Raw genomic sequence first — 23938 nt, forward strand, 5'->3', positions numbered from 1 at the left:
CCTGGACAAACACATACGCCAGGATTCTACTACTGGACTTCAGCTCTGCCTTTAACACCATCTGCCCCCGCATACTGCAGGACAATCTTTCAGAGCTAAATGTCCCTCCCATACTCCGTGGGTGGATCACAGACTTCCTGACTAACAGAACTCAAGTCATTAAGCTTGGGGAGGTCACCTCTCAGCCACGGACAACGAACACGGGGGCCCCACAAGGCTGCGTCCTGTCACCGATCCTGTTCTCTCTCTACACGAACAACTGCAGATCCAAGGAAAACTCTGTCAAGGTCATCAAATTTGCAGATGACACCACCATTGTTGGGCTAGTGACAAACAATGATGAGCAGGCCTACCGCCAGGAGGTTGACAGAGTTTGCCAGTGGTGCAGGGAGAACAGGCTGGTCCTCAACTCATCCAAAACTGTGGAGCTGATTGTGGATTTCAGGAAGCATGCCCCTCCCCCCCTCACCAATCTCTATCGATGGCACCGAGTTCGAGAGAGTAGCCAGCGTTCGCCTTCTGGGCACCACCATCTCCAAAGACCTGAGCTGGAAGGAAAACACAGCCTTGACCCAGAAGAAAGCACAGCAGAGGCTTTTCTTCCTCTGCCAACTGAAGAAGTTCGGCATGGCTCAAGAGCTACTGACATGCTTTTACACCGCCACCATCGAGTCCGTCCTCTGCTCCTCCATCCTAGTCTGGTACGCTGGCTCCTCCACCAGAGACAGATACAAACTTCAGAGGGTCATTAGGCAGACCTCTACCTTCGCTTGACCTCCTCCACAACTCCAGGCTACGCTCAAGAGCACGGAGGATTGCTGGCGACCCCTCTCACCCTGGCCAGCGGTTCTTCAGCAGACTTCCGTGAGGCCGTAGGTTTCGGGCCATCACCACCAAAACCTCTAGGCACAGGAACGCTTTCTTCCCCTCAGCTGTCACCCTCCTGAACTCATTAACTCGCTCTGAGCCCAGCACTGGAGCAACATTGTGTTCCAGAACTGCACTCTGTTCATGAACTAATTATGAATCTGGACTTCTGCTTTAGCCGTTTTTGACTTATGTGCTCTTCTTTTGTTTTATCTATGACTCTCTGTTTACTGTATGCCCTCTGCTATCTATAGTCCTATCCTTTATCCGTGAAATTGTACGTGCCAAATCCAATTCCGAGCACGACCCTGTCGTGCCTGGCGAATAAAAATTATTCTGATTCTGATCTTACTGCACGTGCCACCGAACCAGTTTCAACTTCCATGCTGGTGCTCGCCACTTCACCAGGGTCTACGGAAGTACTGGTTCTAGGTCCAGGAGATGTTGTGCTGCTGGTGCCTGCCCCACCATGAAATCTCAGACCAGCACGAACACCACTCTGCTGCCCTTGAGGCCGATCCTGCGCCACCTGCGGTCCAACAACATGGGGTGTGGTACACCTGGCTCTAGCCGGGACCTCAACCTCGTCATCACTATCAGTCAGTGAGCCACTGCTCAATTCAGGTTCAAACTCTGACCCGGAAGATTCGTCGAATGAGGCGTCCCAATCGTCCTCATCTGACTGGGCCATGTACCTGAGAACCTCATCATCGGAATACCCCTTTCTTGCCATGGTGGACTGCTAAATTTAGGGGGTATTCCTCTGAGACTACTTAGAAAAAAAGAGCACCTACCTAGCAAAAGGGAGTATTTGAGAGGTAGAAAGCTGTGGTCACTGAGTTTTGATAAAAAAAATCAAAACTGATGTTTACAGTGCCACAGCTATTGTACAGTGTTTTTTGCAGTGATCAGAAAAAAAAAATTCTGTCACTGCGGTGGGGCGGGCTGAACGCAAGTGCAGGCGAACGATCAGGCCTGATCGGGCAAACACTGCGTTTTTTTGTGGATCCTAGTGACCCTAATAGATCTGACTGTGATCAGTAATGATCACTTACAGATACTATATAGTACCAATGTTGATTAGCGACAGTGACTGTGTAATTAGTAATTAGTGACTGTGGTGCAGTGGGCTGAGCACTAACTGACCCTTATAAAGGGGCCTAGCTAACTGGCCTAACTGCTAACACTAGTGATACTAAAAAAGTGACAGTTTTCACTGATCACTGTTTTTAGATCACTAGGATAGTGACAGGGGGGTGGTGGCGAGTGGGGAATCAGAGGCAATCAGAAACAATCACAGGACAATCAAAGGCAATCACAGGGCAATCGCAGGCCAATCACAGGGCACTCAATTCACGGGACAATCAAAGCCAATCACGGGACAATCAAAGCCAATCACGGGACAATCACAGGGCAATCAAAGCCAATCACGGCACAATCAAAGCCAATCACGGGACAACCAAAGCCAATCACAGGCCAATCAAAGCCAATCACAGGCCAATCACAGGGCAATCAAACCAATCACGGCACAATCAAAGCCGATCACGGGACAATCAAAGCCGATCACGGGACAATCAAAGCCGATCATGGGACAATCAAAGCCAATCACAGGCCAATCAAAGCCAATCACAGGCCAATCAAAGACCAATCACAGGGCTATCAAAGCCAATCACGGGACAATCAAAGCCAATCACGGGACAATCAAATACAATTACAGCACAATCAAATTAAATGTCAGCACAATGAAATTGAATGTCAGCACAATCAAATACAATTACAGCACAATCAAATACAATGCACTGGGAAGGTGATTGGAGGGGGAAGGGGGGGGTCTGAGGGCGATCTGAGGGTGTGGGGGGTTGACTAGGTGCCCGCACGGGGCAGACAGGGTCCTGATCTGGTGGGTGGCAGACACAGGGGGTGACGATAGGAGATCAGTAAGGGATTACAGGGGAGAATAGATGTAAACAATGCACTGGGTAGGTTATCAGGAGGGGGGGTCTGAGGGCAATCTGAGGGTCTGGGTGGGTGATCAGGTGCCCCCAAGGAACAGTTTAGGGTCTGCTCTGATGGGTGGTGGTGACAAGGAGTGATAGGCAAGTGATAGACAGGTGATCAGTGGGTAAGGCAGCTGTATACAAACGTATACAGTATACAGGGGGGTGGGGGGGGGTCTGGGTGGGATCTGAGGGTAGGGGGGGTGATCAGAGGACCCTAGGGGGCAGTTAGGGACCTAGTCTATGGGGTAGCGTTGACAGTTAGTGACAGGGAGTGATTGATGGGTTTTTTTGTGGGTGCTTGGGTGCAAACTGTGGTGTGCTGGGGTGGTCAGGGGGGGTTCTGAGGGCTGGGGTGGGCGATCGGGTGGTCTGTGTGGGGCAAAGAGTGTTTGTGTGCACTTATCTGCAGGCTGCCTGTCCTCTCTGATGGTCCGGCGGCGATGTGACCATCAGAGGAGGAGGCAGCCAGTATAATACACTTTGTTACAATAACAAAATGTATTATACACTCTGATTGGCCGGAACGCGCAAGTTTGAAACCCGCCGGCGCTGCTGATTGGCCGGCGGGTTTCCGAGTAGGGTGGGCGGAGCCTATTACCGGCGGCGATCGCGTCATTAATGACGCGATCGCCGCACAGCCACCTCTGATGCCGCCCCCGCCGATGGGCGTATTGCGGTCGTTTGGGCCCGGACTTTGCCGCCGTCCATCGGCTGGGGGCGGTCCTCAAGTGGTTAAATATATCATATAGGAGACACACAGTGATATTTGAGAAGTGAAATGAAGTTTATTGGATTTACTGTATTGAAAGTGCGCAATAATTGTTTAAACAAAATTAGGCAGGTGCATAAATTTGAAATGAAATCAATATTTAGTAGATCATCCTTTTGCAGACATTACAGCCTCTAAACGCTTCCTGTAGGTTCCAATGAGAGTCTGGATTCTGCTTGAAGGTATTTTGGACCATTCCTCTTTACAAAACATCTCTAGTTCATTCAGGTTTGATTGCTTCCAAGCATGGACAGCTCTCTTTAACTCACACCACAGATTTTCAATTATATTCATGTCTGGGGATTGAGATGGACATTCCAGAACATTGTACTTGTTCCTCTGCTTGAATGCCTTAGTGGGTTTTGATCAGTGTTTAGGGTCGTTGTCTTGTTAAAAGATCCAGCCCCGGTGCAGCTTCAGCTTTGTCACTGATTCCTGGACATTGGTCTCCAGAATCTGCTGATACTGAGTGGAATCCATGCGTCCCTCAACTTTGACAAGATTCGCAGGCGCAGTACAGAATTGATGACATCGGCAGGACCACGTGACCCGCGCCATGGAGCGCAGAAGACGCTGACCCGGAAGCCGACCTGGCGAGGTCAGCTTCTACAGCGGAGAAGACCGGGAGCCTCCGGAGCTGCGGCGAGGGCACAGGACGGCTGCCACAGGCTGGAGGAAGCCCCAGGTAAGTGGATCTTTTTTTTTTCATTCCTTGGATGTTTCCTTTAAATAAATCATTTTAAAGCACATGCTTAGTAGCCCAGACACAACCTTCTGCACCATGGGCTGTTTGTCAGTATGTACTATACGCTGCAATAATCTCAAAGATATTCAGTCTGTGCCCGCCCCTTTTCAGTCTGAACAGCAGTATGATGCAATCCAAGCAGTGCAATCTCACCCACAGTGCTTAAAACTGATTCGCAAGGCAAGGCAGAGTGCTTTGCTGACCATCTGTGCTGCATTTATTTTTTATTTTTTTTAATTATCCCATTAACAATCATGATCTCAGCTATTTTGCCGCAATTTTAATACAAGTCAATAGGAGCATTAAAAAACAAACGAAAAAAAAAAAAAACAGAAGCAGCACTGATGGTCAGCAAAACTCTCTGTAGTGTGTCTTAGGCCTTTGTCATACAGAGGCGCTTGGCCCAGCTACAGACCTGCACTGAATGCTAGCGATTGCTGAATCGCAATTACCGGCGATTCCCCGACGTTCGCGGCCGCGATTTTGCTATGCTATGCACTGCATAGCAAAATCGCGGCAAATATCGCTCCGCCGCGCGTTCGCGTTCCCGGCAAAAACGAATCGCGGTAGTGGAAATGACCTACCGCGATTCCTATGTTAAAAAGCAAACCGTAGCGATTGTAAAATCGCTAGCGGTTTGCGTTTTTGCGATTCAGCCAGCGCAAACAAGGGGGTTGTAAAATCCAAAAATTAAATAATGCCTAAAAATAGTATCTCAAATATATATATATATATATATATATATATATATATATATATATATATATCCCTTTTTTTCTACAATAGACTCCTATATGTACCCTATTTTAACTGTGCAGTGCCAACGGGATTGTGGGAAGTTTTTTTTTTTTTTTTTTGCTACAGTAACAGATTTATCTCAGATTGCAAATAACAGAAACTTCCCATTTTAGATAGGATAAGGACACTATGACCAGGAGGTAATTGAATCCCCCCTCCCTTTAAATAGTTTACACAGTAATATAAGCCTGTTATCTAGGCAATGTCTGCTGGGACAGTAATCTGTAAAATAAGCAGTAAATTAAGACTGTGCTAGGTTAAGGGAAAAAAAAAGTTATCTTCTTTTTTTCATATCACATTTCTCTTAAATCTGACAATGCACACTAAAAACAACAGGATAGGTAAGCTAAATAATTTCTTATTGGATGATTTATTTTAATTGTTTAAGTTATTATGGAGTTTCATCCCACCCTAACCTCTTGCCGACCGCTCTACGCTAATTGGCGGGAACACAGCGGCAGCCCCAGGACCGCTCAACGCCAATTGTCGTGAAGTCCTGTAGCGGGGTTTTGCTGGGGATCGCCCGCACGCGCGCATCCCCACTTGAATAACAGACCTCTGCTCCGTCATCAGAAAGCTCTGTTGGTGGGCAGAAAGGGGGGGGGGCACGCTATCACTTGTGTGCTGAGTTGTACGGCCCTATAGCGAGCCATTAAAGCTGCATTGGCCTGAAGTGTAAAAAATAGCCTGGTCACTAGGGGGTGTAAGCCTATGGTCCTTAAAGAGACACTGAAGTAAAAAAATTATTATGATATTATGAATTGGTTGTGTACTATGAATAATTACTAGAAGATTAGCAGCAAAAAAAAATGTTCTCATATTTTTATTTTCAGGTATATAGTGTTTTTTCTAAAATTGCATCATTCTATAATATGTGCAGATCACACAACACTCAGCATTCAAAATGATTCTTTCAGGCTGCTTACACACCAAGACGTTACAGGCGCACGTTAGTGCGCCTGTAACGCTCCCCCAACGCACAGCAATGTAACACAAGTGGGCTGTTCACACAGCCCACGTTGCGTTACATGTAACGCTGCACGTTCGGTGCAAAGTGCAGCATGCTACGGCGTTGGAGCGGCTATAGCCGCGTTAGACTGTTTGCACATGCGCAGTGGGGGGCGGAGAGGAGGCGGGGAGAGCCAGCTACAGTAGCCGCGCACATGGCTACTTAATATTCACTGCACTGGCGGTAGCTGATTGGCCGGCGGGACCACGTGATGCGGAGTGTCTCGCTCCGCATCACGTGGTCCCGCTGGCCAATCAGCGCCACTCTGGGAGACATTATAGGAATCGAGCCGCCGAACGCGGCTCACTCTACCGTCGGCTTTTGCAGCACCATACGTTGTGTTAGGTGCACGTTATGCGACCTTAACGTGGCACCTAACACAACGTCTTGGTGTGCAAGAAGCCTCAGAGCAGTCTGTGAACTAATGACCTCTCCTCTGGCAGAGAAAAATACATTTGTTCACTAACAGTTGAGATAATAAAAGTCAGAAGACAGCCCTCTCCACGACTTTGAAAGTCGTAGAGCTTAATGTCTTTTTTTGCATAGAGATAACAACTGGAGTTTCTTAACTCTTCCTGTACTGGAAACAATTAGACTGATGTATCTGATCTTAATGTTTTACTTCTTAGCTGTACTACACATACAAAGCATAATATCATCATTTTTTTTTCGCTTCAGTGTCTCTTTAAGTGGTTAATACATTTAGACCGGGTTTGCTGGATCACTTTGGTCTACCATTTCCCTCCAGGAAGCACGGTGGCGTAGTGGTTAGCGCTCTCGCCTTGCAGCATTGGGTCTCTGGTTGGAATCTCAGCCAGGGCACTATCTGCATGGGTTTTGTCTATTCTCCCTGTGTCTGTGTGGGTTTCCTCCCACATCCCAAAACGTACAGATAACTGGCATCCCCCTAAATTGGCCCTAGACTATAATACATGCACTACACAATATACACATAGACATATGACTATGGTAGGGATTAGACTGTGAGCCCTTCTGAGGGACAGTTAGTGACAGGACAATATACTCTGTACAGCTCTGCGTAATATGTCAGCGCTATATAAATACTTAATTAAATAAATAGTCTTTTCTGATGCTGAAATCCCTTTACATTATGTAAGGATGAATTATGAACAATGGTTTATTAGAAAAGATTGGGGTGGTGTGTGTGTGTATATATATGGGAAAGGGGTTAGTGAATAGCAAAAGCATCCAGGGTGCAGGGCAATATGACCAGTAGAAGAGATCCATATACTGCACAGAGTTCAGAGTTTAACACCTACAAGCTGGAAGTGGGAACACCACAAGAATCTTAGGGCCTGATTCACAAAGCGGTGCAAACTGTTTAGCACGTGTGTGCTAAACAGTTAGCACGTGGAGTGCCGTTCGCTGACTTTTGCGCGCAAAGTGCTGCGATTCGCGCGATCACAGATTTTTGCGCGCGCAATTTGCGGGACTCGCGACACTTTACGTGCAAAAGTCAGCGAACGGCACTTCACGTGCTAACTGTTTAGCACACCCGTGCTAAACAGTTTGCACCGCTTTGTGAATCAGGCCCATAGTGTATCAGGACCAGTAAAATAGCCAGTATTGCACATGAAAAAGAATACTTGCTTCTCAGGATACCTCCTATATATCTTACTTTTTAACTTTGAGTCCCAGTCTCTTGTTGTGTTTCGCAGGAGTCACTAATCTGGAGACAATCATGAAGAATGTCAAGGCGGCCATAAATGGAGCAGTCACATTGTACAGCCTGGGGTTTGGCTCAGACGTGGACTACAGCTTTTTGGAGAAAATGTCTTTGGAAAACGGTGGGCTGGCCAGGCGGATCTATGAGGACTCTGACTCTGCCTTACAGCTACAGGTAGTGATAATGTTAAGCTAATGCCTATCAATCAGATAATACATCATCTGCAGAGAGAAACATTTCTGTACTTGCTGAGCTGAGCTGCAGGGAGTCTGCAAGATTCTCACCACTAAGGGAGAGAATAAACCCTTTAGTGATCACTCCAGCATCCATTAGTTACTGAAAGATCCATTTTGGATAGCAATAACCTTTAGGCTACGTTCACATTACGAAACGCGGACGGCCGTGCGTTCGGAACGCAACGTGTACGAACGTACGCCATCCGTGTTTGTATGCGTTGGGTGGTTGATTCCATTCACTGAACTGAATGGGTCAGCCGTACGTTTAGGCAAAAAATGCATGCAGCATGCGTTCCCGGACCGCACTGGTCCGGAACACATGCAGTGTGAACATCAGACAGTGCAGTCTATGCACTTTCTGATGTCCTGTGTGTCGGCCTCCTGCAAGTGTTCCCGAAACGCGGATGGAAACGCCTCTTTCACAGTGCAATGTTAAAGTGGCACGTTAGAAAATGTTTTAACTTGGACTAACGAACAGCAATACTAAGTCTGTGCAACATTCACAGTGCACACATTGCGTTGTGTGTAACGTGTAGCAATATTTAGAAAGTGCTGCATGCTGTGCGTTTAGCAATAAATCTGCTGCGTTGTGTGTGTTGCACATGCTCAGTAATGTTTTTGGTTTTTATGTAATGCATGTGCCGTTTTCGTTCCATCACTGTGCAACGAACACGGCGCAGCAAACGCAGGGCTAAAGAATGTACTATAACGTGCGTAATATGTTGGCGCATTATAAATACAATAAATAAATAAATAAAATACCGTCCAAGTTATGGTCTTTCAATGCGTTGTATTAGGGGCACATTATGCGACCTTAACGTCACATCAAACGCAACGTCCCACTGTGAAAGAGGCCTTAAAGGGAGCCTTAAGTGAGAGTAATATGGAGGTTGCCATCTTCATTCTCTTATAAATGGTACCAGTTGTCTGGCTGTCATGCTAAGCTTTAGGCTTCTTTCATACTATACACAATGCCTTGCGCTTCCTGAAAATAGGATTTCAACAGTGTTTTAAGTGTACCAGAGCTGTAATAAATGCTAGAATCAATACAAACCCGAGGCAGAGGATCAGCAGGATAGCCAGGCAACTGGTATTGCTTAAAAGGAAATCAATATGACAGCCTCCATATCCCTCTCACTACAGTTCTCCTTTAACCACTTGCCGACCGCGCACTCATACCGCGCGTCGGCAAAGTGGCAGCTGCAGGACCAGCGAAGCAGTTCTGCGTCGCCGGCTGCAGGCTAATTAATCAGGAAGCAGCCGCTCGCGCGAGCGGCTGCTTCCTGTCAATTCACGGCGGGGGGCTCCGTGAATAGCCTGCGGGCCGCCGATCGCGGCTCGCAGGCTAAATGTAAACACAAGCGGAAATAATCCGCTTTGTTTACATTGTACGGCGCTGCTGCGCAGCAGCACCGTAAGGCAGATCGGCGATCCCCGGCCAATCAGCGGCCGGGGATCGCCGCCATGTGACAGGGGACGTCCTGTCACAGGCTGCACAGGACGGATAGCGTCCTGTGCAGCCCTGATCACCTGGGGGCCAGGTAGGAGAGGGGGAAGCGGAATTTAACCGCGGAGGGGGGCTTTGAGGTGCCCCCCCCGCCAGCCACACGCAGGCAGAAGAGATCGGACCCCCCCAGCACATCATCCCCCTAGTGGGGAAAAAAGGGGGGTGATCTGATCTCTCTGCCTGGTGTTTGATCTGTGCTGGGGGCTGTAGAGCCCACCCAGCACAGATCACAGAATTCAGTGCTGGTCCTTAACCATTTCCGCCGCCCGGACGTGAAGCTCACGTCCGGGCGGCAGCTCTGCAGCGCTCCCGCGCTTGGGCGCGCTCCCGCCCGCGATCGCGGGCGCGCCCCCGCATCCCCGCTGTGCCGCCCGGTAGCCCTGGGATCAGTGAAAGGGAACATGGTTCCCGATCACCGATCCCTTTCCCCCGCAGAAAAACCGAAGCGCTCACCTGTGAGGCTCCGGCTCTTCTGCCCGGAGAGATTTCCGCATCCCCCTTGTACTTCCGCTTAGAGAGAAGTACAAGGAGTGAAACAAAAAATGAAGGTGGCCATCTTGTGGCCAAATAGTAAAACTACAGCTACACATTTTTTACATTACTATTTACACAGCTAACAACATTAAAAATTAACAGTTTATGTCCCACACCAAAATATTACCCAAATAAAAGTTTTAATAGTAAAAAAAAAAAATTACAATTAGAAAAAAAAAACAAAAGACATAAATAGTTACCTAAGGGTCTGAACTTTTAAAATATGCATTTGAAGGGGGTATACTACAAACATTTTTAAAATTATAAGCTTGTAAATAGTGATGGACGCAAAACGGAAACGATGCACCTTTATTTACAAATAAAATATTGGCGCCATACATTGTGATAGGGACAAAATTTAAATGGTATAATAATCGAGACATACGGGCAAATAAAATACATAGGTTTTAATTATGGTAGCGTGGATTATTTTAAAGCTATAATGGCCGAAAACTGAGAAATAATGAATTTTTTCCATTTTTTTCTTATTAATCTTGTTAAAATGCATTTACAGTAAAGTGGCTCTTAGCAAAATGTACCACCCACAGAAAGCCTAATTAGTGGCGGAAAAAACAAGATATAGATCAATAAATTGTGATAAGTAGTGATAAAGTTATTAGCGAATGAATGGGAGGTGAAAATTGCTCTGATGCATAAGGCGAAAAATCCCCGCGGGCTGAAATGGTTAAGGGGGGGTAAAGGGTGGGTCCTCAAGTGACTATGTTCACATGTCCATCTATACATATTTCATGGCTATGGTTTCTTGTTTATTTGGCAGAATTTCTACAAAGAGGTGGCTTTCCCAGTTCTGTTGGATGTATCCTTACAATATCTTGGTCTGAAAGTCAATGATATGACCCAATACCATTTTAAGCATTACTATCAGGGCTCGGAGATTGTTGTGGCTGGACACATTGAGAACAACGACATTGACACACTGACTGCACAAGTGACCGCACAAGGGGTGAGTAGAATGCAGTTGTGGAAAAAGCCCCAGGTAAAGCTTGATTTTTTTTCACCTCGGGAGTCCTTTAAGTGGCCATAGACGACACAATTAAATCAATCAATTTTCCAGTTTTATCTATAAAAGAAGGATCGATAGAGATGGACTCCAATTATGGTTTTAATATGCTCTTTTACCTCTAGCCAGAATGTCTCTAACTTTTTACATTTCCAGAAGATGTGCTGTAGAGTTTCCCTCTCCTCCCCACCTCTCCTGCAGAGCAGAGAAGTTGAAAACAACTTAAGTCCATCTGGCATGTAATACCACCTTGCAGGGACGTAACTAGAAATCACTGGGCCGTCCTGCAAAACTTTGGATGGGGCCCCCTTGTTCCAACAGAACAGCACTGTACACAAGACCCTGCTGCACACTGAATAGGGACTGTCTACAAATTTTTGTCTGCAAAACTTTATATGATTCTTTATCAGTGGCTGAGCAGATGCAGTCATTAGAACAATTGTGCAGAGAGCAGAAAGTTTTTTCTCTCCTTGCCCTTAGCTGTCAGACGGGCTCCCCTGTGGCTTCTGGAGCCCCCATGTGGCTGCATCCCTTGCAGGGTCTATTGTTATGCACCTGCCACCTTGTAAAAATGTTGTAATTTGACACCTGAAGCCTAGAAGAAATAGATGCCTTGCGTGCCAAAGTTGTCACTTTATGCCATTGTTAATGGCCCTACTTTTTATTTGTTATTTTAGGGGTGCTTGGAGAATGTCGCTGACATTGCCCCAGTATAGCTAGTATAGTTGCCCCCAATATAGCTAGTATAGTTGCCCTTAGTGTAGGTAATATAGTTGCCCCAGTATAGCTAGTATAGTTGCCCCCAGTATAGCTAGTACAGTTGCCCACAGTATAGCTAGTACAGTTGCCCACAGTATAGCTAGTATAGTTGCCCCCAGAGCCGGGACAAGGTCCTCCAGCACCCAAGGCTGAGACAGCAAAGTGTGCCCCTCCATCCCTCCACCCCAGCCGTCACACACTGATTGCTATTAGACTAAGAGGCACCCCAGGGCCCCCAACACCTTAACCTTTAGTTATCTGGCTTGTAGTCACTTCCATGTATCTCCTTTTCTTATTTCTTTCTGCTTCAAACACAATTAGGAATGACAGCTGAATGAATTGTGCGCCCCCTCCTACACTGCGCCCTGAGGCTGGAGCCTCTCCAGCCTATGCCTCGGCCCGGCCCTGGTTGCCCCAGTATAGTTAGTATAGTTGCCCCAGTATAGTTAGTATAGTTGCCCCAGTATAGTTAGTATAGTTGCCCCAGTATAGCTAGTATGGTCGCCCCCAGCCAGTATAGCTAGTATAGTTGCCCCCAGACAGTATAGCTAGTATAGTTGCCCCCAGACAGTATAGCTAGTATAGTTGCCCCCAGTAAGCTAGTATAGTTGCCCCCAATGTAGGTGCCCCAGGAGTGGGAAGCAGGGCTAGATGGAGGGGCTGTGGAGGGGTCCCTCACCTGGGACCCCTCCTTCTGCCTCTCTCTCCCCTCTCCAGCATAGCGGCGACAAGTGCGGGGCGGCCGGAGGCGTACAGAGAATTACTCACCTGATTTCCGCGTTCCAAGCGCTGGCAGCGTCATGACGTTACAGGTCTCCGTCTCCAATGCCGCCGACTGTGCTTCCGCTAATCAGGAAGCACAGTGGGCGGCATTGAAGACGGAGACCTGTAACGTCATGACGCTGCACTCCACGCTTGGAATGCGGAAATCAGGTGAGTAATTGTCCATACGCCTATGGCCGCCCCGCACTTGTCGCCGCTAATTTCTGGAGGGGGAGAGAGAGGCAGAAGGAGGGGTCCCAGGTGAGGGAGGGGGGGGGGATATGTCCCCCCTCCCCACCGCTGCCTCCACAGCCTTTCCTTCTAGCCCTGCTTCCCCTCCTGCTGTGCTGCTGTGGGGGGTCGTGGTGACACCCCTCCGGGTGTCTGTCACCCGGTGTGCCCCGCCCCCCCTGCGCTCTATGGTAGGGACGCCACTGCAGGGGCGAACAGCCCTGGGCCACATGTAGGAGCTAGCTGGATTTTAAAGAAACTACAGATTATAAGGATATAAAGGTCTCTGCTCTATAGTTAAGTAGATAAACGTACATTAGGTTTGGTAGAGAGGGTGAGTTTTGATCCATCTCCCCTGGCATTCACTGGGAATATGTAGTTACAGGAGGGCTTACGATGAGTGAGGGGTCTGGGGTCTGTCTTGCCTATAGCTGGAGGTGTGGGTGGGGTTGAGGGAGGAAACTCTTTCTCTCTTCTTTTCTTTTTTTTTCATGCATTTCAGTTTTTTTTATTGCCTTCATTCTTTTCCATGACAGAAAAGTTTATTTTGACTAGGAGATAGATGTAAAAGTTCATCAAGGGAATTCTATTCTTTTTAGTGCATAGGCAAACGCAGGGAGGGATTACAGCTGCCCAGAATCCCCTCTCAGACCAGGGCCAGTGCAGTGTCTGGGGAAAGGCATAAGTTGAGACACCAGAATATCTTCAGAGTCAAGTATGAGCACAGCCCTGTGCCCTGCTGTGTGAATGCTTCACTTTCCTCTTCATTTCCAATGTTGGCTGTCCTCATTATTATCTGTATCCCAACTGCTCCTGGTCAATCCCGTTGTCGATCGGGAGCAGATCGGACATTTAGGAAATAATTTACAGAACTTGTCAGTCGGACAGGAAATTGCATTATGGCCTCGATTCATCAAGACTTATCGAATTGGTTAACGAAAGTTTGGTAAAATACCGAATTTGTTAAGTTGATTTCAGGATTCATCAAATTTATCTACAGCTGTTAGCGAGCATGATTCGGTAATCATTCGTTAGTGATGCGTTAAAACGGAAGAAAGTGCAATTCATGAAAATGAAAGTGGGCGTGGTTTAGCGTTAAATTTAGGATTAGTTATCTCCTTCACTGCTATGTCGTTATTCCTGTCAGATCATTGCTGACAGAGAAGATGGAGCCATTTGAAGTGGTTATGTATCAGCTGAGAGTGATTCAAAGGCGCAGAAGGGCAAGAATAAGGTCTAGAACCATATCAATTTGCAAGAGAATGGATTTATTTGCTATAACAGGACATCTCTGCATTTCTCTTGAATCATCATGTAAGAGAACACAGGCAGTGCCAGGGTTAACTAATTTGCTAGCTGCACTATATTTTTTTAGAAAAGGCTCCTATCAAGCTGGCGAAATTGTGGGATTGTCCCAAACCACTTCCAGAATCCTGGTCCAGGTGTTAAGCCCTATTCAGAATGTTGCTACGTCGTGTTCAAAGGACTGCATTTTACCCACAATTCCGTGGGAATCTTATGGCCTTGTGTTAAATTACCACTGTAAAATGGAAATATCGACACGTTACCGAATGGTTACCGAATTGTTATCGATATTTTATCGAATTTACACCGAATGCGGAAAAACCTTGATGAATACAACTAGAAATCGATAAACTTCGAATTCGATAATTTAACAAACTGGAAAAAGTTATCTCAAAGACAATGATGAATCGAGGCCTATGTGTACCCAGTATGATGTCCTACCATATTATTATATTGTATTGTGCGTGGCTGAGGAAGACATTTCAGGAATCCCCCCCTTGAAAATTCTGGGTTTGCCCCTGTAGTGCCCACGTGACTTTATGCATAACCCCAGAGAAAAAGATATGCTATATTTAAGATCAATATGAGTTACCTGAACTTTTCTTTCATTTGGGCAGGTGTCCGAGCAGTTCTCTATGAAAGTAGAAACAAATACAAAAGAAGAGGAAGCAATTGCAAGAGATCAATATTATATATTTGGAGATTTCACTGAGAGACTGTGGGCCTACCTGACCATAGAGCAGCTTCTGTCTAAACTGTGAGTCCCATACGTGTTTGAGCCACCAAGGGAAAACAGTCATTACATTGATTTTCTTACATTTCTCCATATTATGAATAAAGACTATTTCTCCATATTATGATATAAAGACTAGCCTGAAAAAGAGGGAGGAGGGTCCACTTGTAGTATAGCCTACATCAGTAGGGCAATGTCAGAAAGGAAAATAAGCAGAGCCAGAGCAGGGACAAGGTCCTCCAGCACCCAAGGCTGAGACACCAGTGCGCCCCTCCATCCATCCCACCCCAGCCGTCACACACTGATTGCTATTAGACTAGAGGCACCCCCCCAACTCCTTAATCTCTAGTTATCTGGCTTGCAGTAACTGCCATGTATCCTGTTTCCTTATTTCTCTTTGCTTCAAACACAATAGAGGAATGACAGCTGAGTGAGTTGTGCACCCCTCCTACACTGCGCCCTGATGCTGGAGCCTCTCTCGCCTCTGCATCGAACCGGCCCTGAGCAGAGTCCTCCAGCAGCACAGAGTATATCAGGAGAGGAAGGGTAGATAGTGAAAGGAGCAGAGTCCTCCAGCAGCCCAGGGTATGTCAGGAGATGAGAGTTAGGTAGAGGAAAGAACAGAGTTCTCGTTCTCCAGCAGCACAGAGTATATCAGGAGAGGAGGGTTAGATAGTGGAAGGGGCAGAGTCCTCCAGCAGCACAGAGTATATCAGGAGAGGAGGGTTAGATAGTGGAAGGATCAGAGTCCTCCAGCAGCACAGAGTATATCAGGAGAGGAGGGTTAGATAGTGGAAGGAGCAGAGTCCTCCAGCAGCACAGAGTATATCAGGAGAGGAGGGTTGGATAGTGGAAGGAGCACAGTCCTCCAGCAGCACATAGTGTATCAGGAGAGGAGGGTTGGATAGTGGAAGGAGCAGAGTCCTCCAGCAGCACAGAGTGTATCAGGAGAGGAGGGTTGGATAGTGGAAGGAGCAGAGTCCTTCAGCAGCACAGAGTATATCAGGAGAGGAGGGTTAGATAGAGGAAGGAGCAGAGTCCTCCAGCAGCACAGTGTATATCAGGAGAGGAGGGTTAGATAGTGGAGGAGCAGAGTCCTCCAGCAGCACAGAGTATATCAGGAGAAGAGGGTTAGATAGTGGAAGGAGCAGAGTCCTCCAGCAGCACAGAGTATATCAGGAGAGGAGGGTTAGATAGCGGAAGGAGCAGAGTCCTCCAGCAGCACAGAGTATATCAGGAGAGGAGGGTTAGATAGTGGAAGGAGCAGGGTCCTCCAGCAGCACAGAGTATATCTGGAGAGGAGGGTTAGATAGAGGAAGGAGCAGAGTCCTCCAGCAGCACAGAGTATATCAGGAGAGGAGGGTTAGATAGTGGAAGAAGCAGAGTCATCCAGCAGCACAGAGTATATCAGGAGAGGAGGGTTAGATAGTGGAAGGAGCAGAGTCCTCCAGCAGCACAGAGTATATCAGGAGAGGAGGGTTAGATAATGGAAGGAGCAGAGTCCTCCAGCAGCACAGAGTATATCCGGAGAGGAGGGTTAGATAGTGGAAGGAGCAGAGTCCTCCAGCAGAGCAGAGTATATCAGGAGAGGAGGGTTAGATAGTGGAAGGAGCAGAGTCCTCCAGCAGCACAGAGTATATCAGGAGAGGAGGGTTAGATAGTGGAAGGAGCAGAGTCCTCCAGCAGCACAGAGTATATCAGGAGAGGAGGGTTAGATAATGGAAGGAGCAGAGTCCTCCAGCAGCACAGAGTATATCAGGAGAGGAGGGTTAGATAGTGGAAGGAGCAGAGTCCTCCAGCAGCACAGAGTATATCCGGAGAGGAGGGTTAGATAGTGGAAGGAGCAGAGTCCTCCAGCAGAGCAGAGTATATCAGGAGAGGAGGGTTAGATAGTGGAAGGAGCAGAGTCCTCCAGCAGCACAGAGTATATCAGGAGAGGAGGGTTAGATAATGGAAGGAGCAGAGTCCTCCAGCAGCACAGAGTATATCAGGAGAGGAGGGTTAGATAATGGAAGGAGCAGAGTACTCCAGCAGCACAGGGTATATCAGGAGAGGAGGGTTAGATAATGGAAGGAGCAGAGTCCTCCAGCAGCACAGAGTATATCAGGAGAGGAGGGTTAGATAATGGAAGGAGCAGAGTACTCCAGCAGCACAGAGTTTAATTGAATTTGGTATCATATTTTTCTTCCAGGATTTCAGCAGAAGGGGAGGAAAAAGCAAACATCACAGAAGAAGCACTGCGATTGTGCCTGAAGTACAGCTTTGTCACGCCGCTCACCTCCATGGTTATTACCACATCTGATACTGATGCCACCAAGAATGTTGTGGCCAATAAACCAAAAGAGCAAGCAGGTAACGGATCGATAGATAGAGAGATAGACAGATTGGGTGGGTATGGAATTAATGAATTTTCTTGTGTTACCTTTCAGATTCAACACATTCAAGTTCTCAAGTTTTACATGGAGCAATCTGTATGTATCCAAAGAATGTTCAGTGGAAATAATGTGCAATAAAGTTCTGTCTTTTGAATGTGCAGTATGTGGTACTGGAGCGGTAATATACAAAGGAGAACCACCAATATGTGAACAGTTTTGTCGGTTTCCTCTCAAAAGTTCACTTTCTTGATGCATCTTTATTATTCTGATTAGAGATGGTAAATGACACACAAATTATTTCAGCTCATGTATAGATTAACCTCCTTGGCGGTATGGACGAGCTCAGCTCATCCATAACCGCCACAGGGCATCGCTCTTGCCCTGGTGGGCTGAGTTTCGTCATTAAAAAAAAAAAAAAAACACGCAGCTAGCCGCCCGCGATCCCCCCACCCCCGAGACCCCGTGCACAGCCTGACCAATCAGTGCTAGGCAGCACTGAGGGGTGGATCGGGACTCCCTGTGACGTCACAACGTCGATGACGTCATTCCGCTCGTCGCCATGGCGACGGGGGAAGCCCTAAAGGAAATCCCATTCAGAACGGGATTTCCGTATGGGCTTGCTCGCTGGCAGCGATTGGAGGTTTGGGAGGGATGCCGCAGGGAGGGGGAAATCATGTAGCTAGCGCTAGGCTAGCTACATGATTTAAAAAAATAAAAAAAAAATACTGCTGCGCAGCCACCCTGGCGATTTTAATAGAACGCCAGGGTGGTTAAGGATTTATAATTTCTGCCCCTAGGGCGCCATTCTCGTGGCTCCCTTTTTATGTGCAGCAGTGTCTCTCCCATTCCATGTACAAGACCCGCTTTCATGTGCAGCATCCATATACAGCAGCGCCTCTCTTCCATGTACAGGCCCCTCTATCATGTGCAGCATCCGTGTACAGCAGCGCCTCTCATCCATGTACAAGACCCGCTTTTATGTGCAGCATCCATGTGCAGCAGCGCCTCTCTTCCATGTACAGGCCCCTCTTTCATGTGCAGCATCCACGTGCAGCAGCAACTTTCTTCCATGTACAGGCCCCTCTTTCATGTACATCATCCATGTGCAGCAGTACCTCTCTTCCATGTACAGGGCCCTCTTTCATGTGCAGCATCCATACAGCAGCACCTCTCTTCCATGTACAGGACCCTCTTTCATGTACATCATCCATGTGCAGCAGTACCTCTCTTCCATGTACAGGGCCCTCTTTCATGTGCAGCATCCATACAGCAGCACCTCTCTTCCATGTACAGGACCCTCTTTCATGTACATCATCCATGTGCAGCAGCACCTCTCTTCCATGTACATGACCCTCTTTCATGTGCAGCAGCACCTCTCTTCCATGTACAGACCCCTCTTTCATGTACATCATCCATGTGCAGCAGCGCCTCTCTTCCATGTACAGGCCCCTCTTTTATGTACATCATCCATGTGCAGCAGCACCTCTCTTCCATGTACAGGACCCTCTTTTATGTGCAGCATCCGTGTACAGCAGTATGATGGTTGCTATCCGGATTTCATCCTGTTAAATCTAATGACCTATGCGGGCTGGGCGGGGGGGGGGGTCAATCTTACCTATATGACGTCTTCTTCGGTCCGTCCCTCGGCACCTCCCACGATGTGGTCACGTGATTACGAACACTTTCTCCTTCCAGGTTGAAGGAGGAAGTGTTTGTACTCACGTGGCGCGCATGGACCGCATCGTGGGAGGCGCCGAGGGACGGACAGAAGAAGACATCATATAGGTAACATTGACCCCCCCCCCCCCGCCCAGCCCGCGTAGGTTGTTTACGTAACCCAGCGGGGATGCGCTGGCATCCTGCTAATCTCCGACCCAGAACTTGACGCCGATCGGCGTCAGGCAGTCCTGGCAGAGCCACCTTCCCGACGCCAAGGGTTAAATAATAAATTGAAGAGTACTGGACGCAGTACTCTGGACCCAGACCCAGGCCTGTGCCCCCCCCTGCTAACAGTCAACCATTTTGAATGTGATCCATTGACGACAACTCTTTGCTTTCTGTCAATTAGCCAGTTCACTATCCATGCACATAGACCCTTCACTGCAGTATCGAAGGCCTTTGCAAAGTCCAAGTTTATTACATGTACATCATTCCCAATGTCCACATTAGCCTTCACCACCTCATAAAGGCTGAGCAAGTTAACCAAACAAGACCTGTCCTTAGTAAACCCATGTTGATGCTGAGAATTTATTTTGTCCTTCTTAAATAATGGAAACACGTGGGCTGTATGCCATTCTATTGGTATATGCCAAGCTATAGTGGGAAAATATAAGCTGTACGCCAAACGCTTCCTATAATTGTAGACCAGCTTTTTGCATGTCTCGACTAGTATTTTTGCCCATTCATCTTTAGCAATGAGCTCCAAATCTTTTAGTTTAGAGGGTCTTCTTGCCATCACTCTGATCTTTAGCTCCCTCCACAGGTTCTCAATTGGATTCAAGTCAGGACTCTGGCTGGGGCACTCCAAAACGTTAATGTTGTTGTCTGCTAACCATTTCTTCACCACTTTTGCTGTGTGTTTTGGGTCATAGTCATGTTGAAATGCCCATTGGTGGCCAAGGCCAAGTTTCTCTGCAGACTGTCTGATCCTCATGTATTACTCTTTTTTTCATGGTGTTGTTTACTGTGATTAGGTTCCCTGGTCCATTGGCTAAAAAAACAACCCCAAAGCATTAGGTTCCTACCACGTTTGACAGTGGGAATGGTGTTCTTTAGGTTGAAGGCTTCTCTCCTTTTTATGCCAAATGAAGGAAACATAATTGTGACCAAACAATTCAATGTTTGTTTCACAGAAGACCAGAAGTCTTCTTCTTTGTCCAGATGAGCATTTGCAAAGACCAAGTGAGCTTTTGTGTGCCTTATCTGGAGAAGTTGTGTCCTCCTTGTGCTGCATCAGTGGAACCCAGCAGCGTGCAGTGTCTGCCTTGAGACACTGCCAACAGCTTAGGCCAGATTCACCAGGATGGTCTCTTAGCACTGGCCAGCACAGGTGTCATTTTTTGCTTCCGACCACGTCCTCTGAGATTTTCCACAGTGCAGAACATCTTGTATTTGTAATAATACTTTGCACTGTAGCCACTGGAACTGGAAAACATTTAGAAATGGCCTTGTAGCCCTTTCCTGACTTGTGAGCAGCCACAATGCGCAGCCGCAGGTTCTCACTGAGCTACTTTGTCTTAGCCATGACTGTTCACAAACCAACTGCATAGAGCTGCTGTTTTTCACCCGTTGCATTGATTAAAACAGCTGTTCCCAATTAATCAAAGTAATTAGGATGTTTTAGAACAGCTTGGACTATTTGGAATGGTATAGAACTTTGGATTTTCCCACAGAGTGTGACAGTTTGTAAAGGGTTTGAATAATTTTGGACTGGACACTTTTTGCTCAAAGGTAAATAAAAGCTGGGAAATGGTTTTTTTCCCCAATAATGCCTCTTGTACATTGTCTTATTATCTTTGGGAGACACCAATGTCATTTCCAATCAAAAAATGACTTGCTGGTTGAATAAAAGTAACTTTAACCACTTGAGGACCGCAGTGTTAAACCCCCCTAAAGACCACGCAATTTTATGCTAAATTGACCACTGCAGCTTTAAGGCCAAGCTGCAGGGCCACACAACACAGCACACAAGTGATTTCCCCCCCCCCCTCCCTTTTCTCCCCACCAACAGAGCTCTCTGTTGGTGGGGTCTGATCGTGCCCCAGATGTTTGTTTCTTTGTTTTTGTTTGTGTATTTTTTTAATAAAAAAAAATTGTTTTTTTTTTAAACTATTGTATTCCCCCCTCCCTCCCCCCGCCAGCCAATCCCCATTATAAGCTGCCACAGACGTCAGCCTATGACAGCTGATCACCTCTGTGCCTCTGGAGGGTGTCATACGTCTGTCCCCAGTACAGCGCTGTTGTAGATCGCAGCGATGTACACTGTAATTAGACGGTGGTTTCACCGTCTAACAGTTGGAGATTGAAGGAGGAGCTCCTCTCCGCCCACTAAGCAGGAGATGCACGTGCAGCCTGCGCGTGATCTCCTGCAAAACAGAGCCCCAGGACTTTACGGCCATCGGCGTGACACGGTCGGGAAGCAGTTAAGTCAAAATTTGCCAGGGGTATGAATAATTATGGGCACCACTGTATATGGGAAGGTCAACTAATTGTGGCACATCTGGCTACCTATACGGGGCTGGGTACCTAACAGTGGGCAGATCTGGCTACCTATATGGGGGGGGCTACATAATAATGGGGCACAGCTGGCTACCTATAAGTGAGGGGGCCTACCCAATAATGGGCACATCTGGCTACCTATATGGGAGGTTGCTACCTAATATAGGGGCACATCTGGCTAGTTATAAGTGAAGAGAGGCCGCATTACCTTGTGTGGGTTTAATTAACAAGAAAAAGGGGGCGTGGTGTGAGGGGTGTGGCCTGCATTAAAGAGTGGAGTTTAAGGCGCCACAGCTTATGTGCCTATAGGCTGCTGAGCTTTAAATCCAGCCCTGAGATAGCTTCCATTTTGTTAATAGGGTCATTAGGGATACATTTCGTTTTATGCTGTAATTTTAATGTATTTGTCTTCAGAATATTTTATAACCTGTCCTTATCTGTTCTTTTATTTGCAGCTCCAAGATCTGGTGTATGTAAGTATTTCACAATACTGGCGAAAATACATCACGGCGGGCTGGAGGTTCGTATCAGTGGGTGTTCGAAAGTTGGGGACTCCCTGTATTTGGAATATAAGACACTGACTTTTTCTTCACAATTTTGTGGAAGAAAAAGTGCGTCTTATATTCCGACAAATACGGTTTGTGCTGAGCAGTTACATCCGTTTTTCTTTATTTACAGATATTGGTTCTAGCCTCACAGTGAAGTGTCAATAAAGTTTTCATCTTCAGTAGTTGTCACACACACCCTACTGGCCAGACCACTTTGTGCCTCCCAATCTGCTTCAGCCCACATACCATCCAATCTCATGGATGGTATCAATGTGCCAGAGTAGCTGGAGGAAACGCGTGAAAACGCCAACAATTTACTATGCACAATTTTATGGAAAGAACTTAGGCTGCTACCACTTCTCTTATTCAAGAAAGAGGAACCTGCTATCTAATCTGAGCTAGGAAAGAAAGGGTTAACACAACCTGATACTGTTTAAGATAAGAAGTACTGGGCCTGCACAGAAAGCACCCGGCTTAGGGAGTGCAACCGCGCACTCTCTGCTACGGTGGGGACCCCGGGACAATGGCTGGGAGCGGAGCTGCGGCAAGGGACACATTGGCTGCCAGGGGCTTGAGGAAGCCCCAGGTAAGTAGATATGTTCTGTTTTTTTAAATGCCTGATGTATCCTTTAACCACTTGAGGACCCACCCTTTACCCCCCCTTAAGGACCAGCGCTGTTTTAGCTGATCTGTGCTGGGTGGGCTCTGCAGCCCCCAGCACAGATCAGGGTGCAGGCAGAGCGACCAGATCGCCCCCCTTTTTTCCCCACTAGGGGGATGATGTGCTGGGGGGGTCTGATCGCTCCTGCCTGCCGGGTGTTGCGGAGGGGGGCACCTCAAAGCCCCCCTCCGCGGCGAAATCCTCCCCCTCCCTCTCCTACCTGGCCCCCCCTGGTGAACCGGGCTGCACAGGACACTATCCGTCCTGTGCAGCCAGTGACAGGCTGTCCCCTGTCACATGGCGGCGATCCCCGGCCGCTGATTGGCCGGGGATCGCCGATCTGCCTTACGGCGCTGCTGCGCAGCAGCGCCGTACAATGTAAACAAAGCGAATTATTTCCGCTTGTGTTTACATTTAGCCTGCAGGCTATACACGGAGCCCCCCGCCGTGAATTGACAGGAAGCAGCCGTTCGCGCGAGCGGCTGCTTCCTGATTAATCAGCCTGCAGCTGGCGACGCAGTATTGGTCCTGCAGCTGCCACTTTGCCGACGCACGGTATAAGCGTGCGGTCGGCAAGTGGTTAAGTTTATAGATGTCAGTCCTTTAGTGGAAATGCAAAGTTCTTATCAAAAGTCCCAGTATTTGGAAAGTTCTTTGTTTCCGAGTCCAATAAAAATAGAAGCCAGCCGTGGGTTCTCTGCTAACTTCAGGTTCCTTAAAGCCAGGGCCGCCGTCAAGGGAGTACCACTGATTACAAGAGTATGGGGCCTGTACAGAGACTGGGACCTGCCCTTCCTGCTGAGTGACACACACTCAGCTTCAGAGATTAGGAATTCCACACTCAAGCACACAATTATTATTTTTTTTTTTGGGGGGGGGGGGGGGGGGGGGAGTTTGCAGGAATGGGGCCCACAAATGTATTAATTGCCTAAAGCAAACCTTAAGCGAAAATAAACATAAGAGCTAAAGAATTGTATATGTAGTATAGCTAAGAAATAAAACAGTAGTAGCAAAGTAAAGAGTCTCATATTGTTTTCTAATACAGGAAGAGTTAAAAAAAAACTTCAGTTGTTATCAAAAGAGCTTCTCTGAGCTATTTGACCCGACTTGGTTCTGTTTTCTACAGCACTTAAAAAGCCAAGAAACAGTGAGAGACAGCTTGAGATAAGGTTT

The 23938-nt window shown here is 47.4% G+C and overlaps 1 protein-coding gene across 2 annotated transcripts in view; it reads left to right on the forward strand.

The window, feature by feature from the left end:
- LOC137532541 (inter-alpha-trypsin inhibitor heavy chain H3-like) overlaps positions 1–23938 on the forward strand; it is a 178777-nt gene that overhangs the window by 77981 nt on the left and 76858 nt on the right. For both annotated transcript variants that reach the window (XM_068253151.1, XM_068253152.1), the window contains exons 10-15: positions 7868–8049; positions 10931–11116; positions 14848–14987; positions 17155–17315; positions 17393–17434; positions 22012–22029. In XM_068253151.1, the coding sequence (XP_068109252.1) occupies positions 7868–8049; positions 10931–11116; positions 14848–14987; positions 17155–17315; positions 17393–17434; positions 22012–22029 (729 nt within the window). The remainder of the gene's footprint in view (positions 1–7867; positions 8050–10930; positions 11117–14847; positions 14988–17154; positions 17316–17392; positions 17435–22011; positions 22030–23938) is intronic.

The sequence above is a fragment of the Hyperolius riggenbachi genome, chromosome 9 (genome assembly GCF_040937935.1).
Source record: "Hyperolius riggenbachi isolate aHypRig1 chromosome 9, aHypRig1.pri, whole genome shotgun sequence".
Lineage (NCBI taxonomy): Eukaryota > Metazoa > Chordata > Amphibia > Anura > Hyperoliidae > Hyperolius > Hyperolius riggenbachi.